Raw genomic sequence first — 11,386 nt, 5'->3', positions numbered from 1 at the left:
TATGAAATAAACTTTAAAATAAAGTTCTAAGTTCGGTAAATCTCATCTCAAGCGATTATATTATATAAAAAGATAGCATAAGAATATGCGTTCTTAAGAATGTATCTATGAACTGAGATAATACTTATAACTAGTCTGGCCATAAATATAACATTACATTTACATAAAAACTTTCATGATTTTTTTTTTCAACATTTAAATTATTTGAATTTGGAAGTTTTTGATATAATATACGTGATTTTATTTTTAAAACTTTATTCGATTTTGCGACATTTTACATATTTTTTCGTGAATGCCGCCGCCGTGGGTAAGCCTTCGGTCATATTCCAGACACTTCTAAAGTTTGGTATCAGCCGTATGTTCGTATATCGTACTATCAAGTTCAAATTATTTATTTATTTAGGTAACACAATGTATGTATATGAACGTTAATAAAGAAATACATATTAAATGCCATACGCTTCTAATTTTATATTTACTGCCAGTTCTCAAAGCAAAGGCGTAGAACGGACGAGAAGAACTGGCAATAAACTCTCCGCCACTTGACTATGAACAGATACAACAACACTTCGTCTGTCGAAGACCAGAGAAGATCGAGGCGGCCGCGTGTTTTTATAACTACAAAGGCTGCTAATGCTTTTAAAGCCAGAATTCATGGAAACCCATTAGGATGAATCTTATGGCGAGAAATGAAGATTCCCGCTGGGACTCAGTCGCGTATTATAAAACAGAACCTCAAGCTCAGTGCTTACCGTTGATATATAGGACATGCCTCAAATCAATATTTACAATTAAAGAGAGTGGATCGATCAAAACGACTTCTGTCGTGATACACAGGTAAAAACATAGAAATAACTTCTGTACCGATTAAAAAATATTCACGATAATACTGCAAGTTCTAAAGCTGCTCAAGTGGTCAGAAAAGCAAAACTTGGTCATCATTCTGCGTCAGTGATGGTTTTGCGGGGCGTGGTTTATTAAGGAGTCAAAAAAACTATATTTTTGTGAAAAAGGAGTGAAAATATCAGCCAAAGTGTATCAAGATACAGTCTTGGATCATATGTTTCGAAGCTTGAAACCAACGTTCCGGACTTTATAAGAACTGAAGACTGGCCCTCATCTAGCCCAGCCCTGAACTCTTTAGACTTCAAATTATGGTGAGTTTAAGAGGACATGGCCACGGCACGGCGACATTGAGTCTCTTAAAAAATCTTTATAGCAAACAGTGGCAAAATTACCCTTGGAAACAGTGCGTAATTGCATAGATTCGTGGCCAAAGAGATTTGAGGCCTGTATATAAATAAGCCTAAGGTGGCCATATCGAATAGAAATTTTTTTTGCTGAGACTAATAAATAGGTATAAATTTTAATAATACACTACTTACAATACAGTACTTCATTTTAAAGACATGCATTAACATTTGTAACAAAACTTATACAGGTGGGTCCAAACTGTCAGACACCACCCAAACTCAATCACACAAAAAAAAACACTGCACATCATTAACGCTTATTAACAGGTGTTTTCTTTATCTGAGAGAAAAGACATAATAAAAACCTTAATTTAAAACAGAAACAAAACTATATTCAATCATTAAGACAAAATACTTTTATTTTAATAAAATCTCTAAATACATTCCTAAAATATTCTAATAAAACGCAACTTCTTACTCTAATATTTATTTAAGCATATAATTTATGCATTACCATGGGCCTTCTTTAAGCCTCTACTAAGGTCTACTACTTGCTGATAATATTCTCTAAAGCCCTGTAAAGCAAGTGCTTGTTGACTCTTCATAGATGATGATGTATTAATATATTTATCAATCAAGTCAGTACACTTTGTATCCAGTGCTATATCTTCCTCTGAAAGAATCTCTGGTTTGGTTAGCTGTATCGGTCTTGGTAAAATCTAAAAAAGACAAGTACTCTTATTGTTCTATTCATAATTTATTTTTTAGCTGTGAGAGTGACAAGGACATAATACACATATACATACAATGTTTATAGCAAGTTAATGAGTGGGCTAGTAGAGCAAAAAAATTAGTTAAATTGTCTTTAGAAGTCTCTTTTTACTTGTTAACTTGTCTTGATGATTAATAATATTTTGACAAGAATCCTATTGGTTTTAAGTAAAATACACGATATACAAGTATATATAATAGAAAATATCACATATAAAACTAAATGTATTGCATTAACCTTATTTCAAATTTTCATTCACAACAATGGTGTCTATTCAGTTTAAGGGCAGTTTACATATAATTTGATGTAAATCCTTACAGTTGCTTTATTAAAATAAATGCTATTTAAAGTCATATACCTCTGAGACCAAAGCATCATAGTCTTCTCCATTGCTAAGATCATTGCGTACGGCCTGTCTCAGTGCAGCTAACAGTACAGCTTCACGTACCACACCACTTTGAACCAACTCCAACATTAGGCGATCCATGCTTTCATGCCATGTTAAGTAAAAGACCATTGGTCCAAAGTGACGAGTTGATCTGAAGATATAAATTTGATATTATATTAATTATACTTACTTATACTATATTTTTAGTGAAGTAAGAAGAATGTATGCAACTATTTATGGAGTTTATTCAATTATTCAAATACATTATTGAATCAGATTCATATCATTATCACATCATTCACATTGTCATTTTTGTATAAACTTTACTTGATTTAATATTTTTGTAGTACTACTTTTATCATTTACAGACCACAGAGGTTATGCTATAATAAAACTAAACAAGTATATAGAATTTACGCCTATCATCTAGACTGACTAAAGATTTACAATACTGCCTTGTCCTCTTTTTCTGATAAATCCCACTATAAAGAAATATTTAAAAAATGTCAATGCAGTGGACAAGCATCTCAACCTATTATTTTTTACAAACTACACTGTAAAACCCTAGTTTGTTAACGACTTTGTGTTGGGGAAATTTGTTGGCACTTTCTTTTATTCTAAATATGACAATCCTATAGTATTATAAGAGAAACCAAATCGCTGACAATGTCCAATATAAGCTAGATGGTTCTATGATTATGTACTTTGAATTTTTAATTTTAATTGAAAATAATTACCTGAGCAAATTAAACTTGCTATGCAAATCAATATGTTGATATGTAATACTGGTAATCTCTTGATACTTGCGTTCATCTGGTTCATATTGCACACATGCTCTATCAAGGATATACTCATATTTTTCACCCTCCAATAAACCATTAAATTTATCAGGTTCAGAGAAAACTTTTGGTTCTCTGATCTTACGACCTTGCAGTGGGAAATAGATCTGTAGAGTAATCGAAATAGTATTGTATTAATGTAATTCTACTTTCGACTGATACAATAAAATTATACTTAGACCTCATAGGTCTAAAACTATTGAGAGAGCCTTGGCTGTGTGAACTTAATAATCTTATGTCAGTAAGACTGTAACTTTTTTTTAATTACCTGATTGAGCCTCTTTCTAGTGTCACGATCACAACTTTCCAACGTACCATCAGGATTTCTAAAAAATTAAAAAGCTTATATTGAATTATTACAGTTATTAATCTGTTTGATTTTATCAGATAGGTTCCATTTCGTTAAGATCATTCCCACATAGGACAAAAACCAACACACAATACTATGAATTCACATATTTAATTATGAATTATGGTCACATTTAATTGATAGCAATTACTAAATTTTTAAATTACTTTTACAATGTAATATTTTTCTGTATATTATGTGATGTATATATTTGATGAAATTAATTCAGTGTTTTTTCTGTTTGTTTCCCAAGCACTGTAAAATAAGTCCTATCATATTCAAATATTTGTGAGACTACATACCTCTGTACAATAATCCTGTGCTCATTGGCAACACCAAAGGTAATGTCGGTAAACATGTATGTTGCATTATCATATCCAACTAGTGCTGGGTCTTTTGAGAGCACATCTTTTATTTGTTCATGTAACTAAAACAATAACTCGCCCAACTATTGAATAATTCACTAAGTATAGGAAAGATTCTTCCAAGATTCCATGCAAGAGAATGTGGTCTTTTGGCAAAGAAATTTAAATTGGAAGGAATTAACAAAATTTAAATACCTAACTACTGGAGTACTACTACGTACCTTAACTACTGGAGGCATTTGCAACAAGCGATCGGCATTTGTGTTAGCCTTTTCCTTCTCTATATTCAGCTCTTCGTCAGTAAGAAATTTGTATACGGGCGTTTTGAGAACCGCGGTATTGTTATTAGTGCGTTTACGAAACACTTTGGAAAATTCTGGTCTAGTCAACCTTTTTAACAGCACTTGTATTCCAGACGAAAAAAACTTTGGAGCAGGATTTTCCTGATCTATAAAACACAAGAAAAACCTAAGCGATACTATCGTCGTTGCAATTAAGAATTATGAAAGCAATCGTAGATACAAACCGTAGACTGAAGGTACTATGCTTAATTTTCTGTTTGAAATATAGAGTGTATTGGTTTCATTGTGTTTAGTAAAAATATGTTTCGTATTAATTCGAACAATTTTTAATAATGACATGATTTTAGCAGAAACGATTAATTTTATAATAAATAAACATAACCTACAACTCAGATTAGCTATTGTGTCAGGTGTCAGAGGTTAAGACAAGAAACACTTTCAACAGACGTGACCCTCTAGCGCCTATGCGTAAAGTTTATAATTTTACGGAAGTCTATTTTTAATAAGAAAAGTCCAAAAAAGACAAATGTGAACAAAACTTCTAAGTACAAGTTGTTATTATACTCTTGCTTTGTACTAAAAAAAATACAGAAAACTACATGTCATCAAAGTGGTTATTAAGATATTAAATACACAATCTTGGGGGTCTAGTCTCTAGACCGATTTTAGCCGAAAAGTTTTCTACGTACACTAACGCTTTTGCGTAATTGTACAATAGAACGCATTTTGCAGTCAAGCATCATGTTAATACTCTACCGCAAGTCGGCAGCGTCGTTCGTAGCATCCTATTCCGTCATGTTGTTTCTGGATTTAGTGAGTTCATTTAATTTATGGATAAAGTCCAAGGATTAAAAAAATATAATATGAAAGAAAAACAGACTTGTGTGACTCTGAAATTAGTGTTTGACTAAAGCTTATTATTTGATGCTTTAAAACCACCACCACCACCATAAAAACGTATATGAAGGTCACTCGGTTGACGGTACGCTGAGCCGCACGCAGCCCGCGGCATGGAGAGTGAAATGTTTGATGCAAAATAATAAAGAATAGATCATATCCCCAAAAAAGGAGGAAATTCCTCAATAGTAATACCTTTGAAACGTATAAAACTTTCAAATGACAAAGACTTAGTCCAAGTTCCAACACTGCCGAAGAGAGATTGGGTCTGAAAGCAGCGAAATTCATAAAAATACCAAATTAAACATGAAGAATACTTTCCCCATAGAAAATGAGGATTTAATAGAGGAATTAGAATTTTTAGCAATATTCTGGTGAAAGAAACTTATATTGTATGTCCACTGCTCCATTTATTACATTATAATTTAAGGCGTTTCGTCTTAGACCTTAGGTCGATTCTCCACAGAATAAATCTATGGCCAGTAATCTATAACATTCTATGGTATTTTGATAGTTGGTGCTTGGATCAAATCTGACAAAATGCGAATGATCAATGAATGAATATTTTTTGGAAATATAGATGTCAACAACTCCAATATTATTTCGCAGGAATGCTGTAAAATATTTTCTTATTACTAAACTTGTGTTTTTTTGAAGTTTAGTCCTTAAATTAATTATTTATGTACATATTGATATGGCGAAACGGAAGACAGGTATGAAGGATATTATATACGAGCTAGATAATGAGGATTTATCTGGAAGTAGCGATGACGATCACAAAAAATCAAAAACAAAGATTTCAAAAGGTGGACAACAGGTGGTTCAAGAAATCACTTCTAGTAAAAAAAATACTGTAGACGCAGATAAAGTTAACGATCATTTTATAAAAATAACACCACAAAATGGAGGGAAAAGTGACAGAAATGTTTTAAAGAGTAATTCTAGTGACAGAAGTATAAACATTAGAAATGGTTCAGCCTCCATTAACAAAGAACACTTTAGCACAAGAATTTTTAATGAAAATATTCAAATAGATTCACTAGCCTCCAATAGTGAATTATGTATAGTGGAATCTGAGCATAAAACACCATTAATAAGCATTCGATTTAGAGATAAAAGGTTTGCAAAATTATATAAAAGTAAAATTAAAAACTTTATGCTAGACTTATTTAAAGAACATGATAATGAGGGCCTAGTTATACATAGTGATACTGATCTTGAGTTAGATATTTGGCCAAAGGAGAGTAAAGAATATAAAACTGAAGTCTCTTCATTCAATGATAACTTATTTTTTGTGGACACAGCCCCTTGTGGGGGCAATACTGATGTTCCTATGTATAAACAGGTAAAATCTTGAGATAGCTATACTATAGTGAAAATAATATACATTACATATACGGTTGCTTTTAATATTAACATTTATATTTTAAGGCATCACAGTTAATATCCAATATCCAAGAAGATGATATAAAAGTAAATGAGACACAAGCTACCCGGTCAAGATTTACATGTTTTAATTGTGATGGAGAACACCAATTAAAAGATTGTAAAAAGCCCAGAAATCATTCTCGAATTGCAGAGAAAAGAAGAAACTTAGGTGTTAAACTTGGGTGAGAATTTATTTACATACAGTGTAAATTCCATCTTACATCCTTTGATTTAACAATGAACTCCCTAAACCGTTGAAATCAATAGGCTTTGGTTTGTTTAGCTTTTCTTCCATACAATGATACACTCTACAAAGCATCACATCCACTCTCATTAACAACAACAATTAAGTAGTAATAAAGTACTTTTTAAGAAGCTAAAATTTGTAAAAACTGCGCAGCAGTGTACATTCTTTTATCGCTTTATAATCCCGCAATAAACTCGACTGTCAGCATTAGGCATACGAACTTACTTTACTTAGGATTAATTTTCAAAAGGATTTTCAATTCAATTTTCATCAGAATGCCACAAAATTTTAGATTTTATGTAATATTGAACCATGTTTATTATTTTACAGACGTTATCATGTTGAAGATGACCAAAAATATGGCCACCTCATACCTGGAAGAATTTCAGGACAACTGCGTCATGCGTTAGGTATCAAGAGATATGAGCTTCCCTTGTATATTTACAGAATGAGGCTTCTAGGCTATCCATGTGGTTGGATGGAAGAAGCTAAGATCTTACCATCAGGCATCAATATGTTTGATTCCACGGTAAATTTACTGTTTTTAGCCTGTTTTTTGTTCATGTACTTTATTAGCAAATACCTAAATGGTCTATATCTTTCAAAATTATTACAACAAGTCAAAACAATTGATACTACCCATTCTGATAAGTGTTTGTCAATTCGTTCAAGATCAAAAAAAATGCTTCCTTAATATTTATTTATACAACTTAAGTTATTACCACCAATGCGACAGTTCTCTGAACTAGTTTGAAATACCAAATGTATTTTTTCCAGGGAACACGAATACTCGATCCCGGTGAAGAAGACGGTGAAGTTTTTGAACCAGGAACAAAAGACCGTTATGACATCAAAAAAATTCACGACTTTCCAGGATTTAATGTACCCACAAGTTCTACATATATAGAGGTATGTTATATTGTATGTAGCTTTAACGGAAGAAATTAAACATCTGATCCTTGAAGTATGCCTGTTAATTCATTTATTAAAGGCAATATGGATATTCTATTGTTTTTCCAACCTTGTGTGTATGTACACTATAGGTAATAATCTTTTGTAGAGTATCTATATATTTGCACTTTGCATTTTTAATTCAAAATTGTTAGGATTCAATTGCTAAAATTACTTTTTGATAATAATCACAATAGGAAATTTTAGATTGTATTCTTCATCTGTCTTTTTCTGTTGATAGAACAGATATATATATATATATATATTATGATTATATCTATGGAAATAAATAATGTTGCTATTGATAATTTTATTTATTTTATTACAATAAATTATTATTATTATATATATTATTATTACATTTTTGTAGGAATCACATTTGTACGGCCTCCCACCATTGTCGGAACAAGATAGTAAATTTATAATGTTACAAAGATTAGCACCAAATGCTATGAAGGCTTACAAACGGAAGAAACTAACATTCTTTCCTTCATCGGCAAACAATTCTCAAGAAGGCCAAGCAGAAATGGAGCTGGATAGTGGCGATGGTGGGTTTTCTAAAAATTTACTTTGATAAGCTAAACATTAGTCTTAACTCATATCACCTTACCTTTGTCAAATACCAAAATGAAATTCCACCCGTATCACTTGACGTCAGGCGTTCCACGACTGAGCGTTTTTCAAGGCAATTTTTTCCGCGCAACACCGCTATGTGGATCCAGCTGCCCACTGAAGTATTCCCGAACCCATTCGACTTAGGCAACGCACTCGCGATCCCTCTGGCATTGAGAGTGTCCATGGGCGACGATATCACTTAACATCAGATGAGCCTCCTGCCCATTTGCCCCCTGTTCTATAAAAAAAACGCGACTCAGATACAATATATAATCAAACTGTGGAATATTCATGTTCACCAGATTGGTGTTCGGCAAAAAAACTAAATTACTCTAAACAATTACTATTGAAAGTAGTTTATGAAAAAAGACGTAAAAAGATAAAAGGTGTTAAGTGATACCGCCCAGGGGCTCGCTCTCTACCAGAATGCTCGCTAGTGCGTTGTCGGCCTTCGTCATAATTCTCTGTGAAGACTATAAAAACAATATATTATTTAACAGGGTAAAGGTGATAGTAATACATGTTTCCCTCCCACTTTTACTTTTGATCTATTGTTTATTAATTATATCAATATTTACTTACTATAAAATATCCGCTTCAATGATTGACTCATAATAAAGTATTTTTTTATTACAGAGATGGCAGAATTTCCATCTGTTCCACCTCTACCTGATGATGAACCTCCAAACCTACCATCTCCACCTCCACCCCCTCCAGAGTTGCCTTCTAGTCCTAAACCATCAGAACCCCAAACCCCTCCAAAATCTTCAGAGCCTGTGAAGTCTAAAACAACAGAAACAAAATCTCCTAATTCTGAGAAATTTAAAACTGCTGAAAATTCTGGATCAGATCTTCCAAATTCTAAATCATTAGAATTAAAAGAACCCTCATCAAAGAAGCAATCTTTTGGAGAAACATCTAAACCCAGCACAGAGGATAATTCGGACAATAAATCAATGGATGATGTAGAAATAATTGAAGTGATGCTGGTGCCAGATATCCCTATGCCTGAAGATGATTTGATAACAATTGATGATGATGACGTTAGTATTTTTTTAATTTTTAATATTACAATTTTATTAAATGTTAGTTGAGGAACTAAATTTTGGCCTTAATCCATTATTATCATTTTCTAATATAAATTAGCTGTATACAACCTAATATTTTAACCTGCTGGTTTTCCCCAATCCTAAAACAATTTTCTGTTCCAATACAGCTAATATATATTTTTTTTTAAATATAGTTATTACAGGTGATTTTTACTAGTGATTATGTTTTCGCAGGAAATTTTGTTACCACTCAGTGGTAGGAATAGCCCCACCATTGATGATTTAGAAGCTGAAAAACAGGAACTCTTAGATGCTATTAAGAGTGCTGAAATTGCGATCGATTCTGATACTGACACTGAGATGTCTAAAGATGTTATTGTTGAAAATAAGTCACAGAATGCTGCAGATAAAAGTGTAGAAATTGTAGATGAGTGTATTCTCTTGGAATCGGAAAAAGAGGATACTGCTTCTAAACAGGATATCAGTAACATAATAGAGGAACCAGATACTGCACATGCTGAAGAAACAACTAAAATTGAACCAGCTGACGAAGTACCTTCACCATCAGAATCAATTATATCTGAAGTAAAAGCTGGCAAAGTCAAGGACACACTGTATGGTACACCAGTCATGAACATTGCATCTCCATTCATGAAATTACCAAGTGACGATAAGTTCGCGAAAGACATTTGTGACATTATCAACTTTGAAAATCTTCCGAATTCAATAGGTAAATACAAAAAAATAAGTAGCCTTTTAAAAAAAGTTAAAAGTGAAGTGGATAGAATACAAGAGTCATGATTTGGGTCTACCACCTCTCAATAAGGGGTGGTAACACATTTTAGCCCAAGTTACTATTGTAATAATGGTGTATTTTACAAAGCAATAATTATATAAAATTATGTCTACCATTACTATGTACATGGTACCATCCAGAAGTACATTTCTTATATAATAAATATAGTTTTACACATTTGTAGTTTGATTTAAAATCTGAATAATTAAAAGGCAAACAAGTTAAATAATGTATTATTCAAATTTAATTATGGGTAATACCTATGTAATTTGAGATATGCATAAAGAGAAAGCATAAATTACAGGTTACAGGGATTCGCGCGCAATTCAAAGTTAGTCATTTGTTTTTAATAATGTAGTAGTTTTTGACGCCTCGCCCCTTACGCATATGCATAAATATGGTCCTTTTATGATTTAATCGTTCGGAAAATTTTGTGTTGAAGAATGAGTTTAAGTGGAAGGCCAGCAACCATTGTCAACTTCTATTCTATTGAGGGAGACCTATATTGTTAGTTATAAGATTAGATATATAAATATATTTATTTAATGTTTTTTTATGGAGGATAATCGGTATGGGTGTTATTTTGTTGTTGAATTAGTAGTAAAAATCTCCAATCTATAAAGTTCTAATATTAAGAATGTACCTACTAAAGGGGTGTAACTTTAACATTCATATACAGGTTGTAATTAAAAAAAGCTTCTTTAGATATCACTTTTATTTTTCTAAATACAATCTCAAATATGCTTAGTCAAATAATGTATAATGCAATTAGTTTTAAAGTAATATTGAACTAAACCCATACCCATGAAATTTCTAAATAAAAATTATAAAATATCACAAGTTTGAAGAATGTATCTTAAACTCTCTTGTTATATAAATAAGAAAAACGAGTGCAACTCAAGCAAAAAGTGCATAAAAATAAAAAAGGTAAAGTAAGATAATTTTTGCAGATCTATACCAACCATTTTGTTGGTTAATGATTGTGATGATTAAGATTTATTTGTGAACATACCAAATTGGTAATAGTTGTGAAATTGTTAATATTTGTCTTTTCAAGTCTTAGCACCAATTACAGTATTTTGTGACAAATAAACTATGCAATAGACATGGAATGATATGAAATTGAATACTTTAATTACAGGCAAGATGTTTCTTTTCCTCAGAAAGTACTATTCGAGTTTTGTCTAACACTTAC

General features: G+C 32.0%; 2 protein-coding genes across 2 annotated transcripts; one reads left to right on the top strand and one right to left on the bottom strand.

The window, feature by feature from the left end:
- Window positions 1-1,664: 1,664 nt before the first annotated feature.
- LOC123720518 (28S ribosomal protein S22, mitochondrial) lies at window positions 1,665-4,625 on the bottom strand. The gene is made up of 7 exons (XM_045677160.1): window positions 4,433-4,625; window positions 4,128-4,354; window positions 3,844-3,968; window positions 3,461-3,518; window positions 3,091-3,299; window positions 2,324-2,504; window positions 1,665-1,912 (listed from the first exon to the last, which is right to left on the bottom strand). Exons 1-7 carry the CDS (start codon window positions 4,545-4,547, stop codon window positions 1,697-1,699), a joined length of 1,131 nt encoding a protein of 376 aa, XP_045533116.1. The 5' UTR covers window positions 4,548-4,625; the 3' UTR covers window positions 1,665-1,696.
- A 1,040-nt stretch (window positions 4,626-5,665) lies between these two features.
- On the top strand, window positions 5,666-10,368 carry LOC123720067 (zinc finger CCHC domain-containing protein 8). Its single transcript, XM_045676520.1, has 7 exons — window positions 5,666-6,450; window positions 6,537-6,715; window positions 7,111-7,309; window positions 7,558-7,689; window positions 8,102-8,279; window positions 8,983-9,389; window positions 9,630-10,368. Exons 1-7 carry the CDS (start codon window positions 5,800-5,802, stop codon window positions 10,194-10,196), a joined length of 2,313 nt encoding a protein of 770 aa, XP_045532476.1. The 5' UTR covers window positions 5,666-5,799; the 3' UTR covers window positions 10,197-10,368.
- Window positions 10,369-11,386: the final 1,018 nt, after the last annotated feature.

The sequence above is a fragment of the Pieris brassicae genome, chromosome 2 (assembly GCF_905147105.1).
Source record: "Pieris brassicae chromosome 2, ilPieBrab1.1, whole genome shotgun sequence".
Taxonomy (NCBI): domain Eukaryota; kingdom Metazoa; phylum Arthropoda; class Insecta; order Lepidoptera; family Pieridae; genus Pieris; species Pieris brassicae.
The sequence above is the reverse complement of the archived record's forward strand: the minus strand, read 5'-3'. Positions and strand labels throughout refer to the sequence as shown.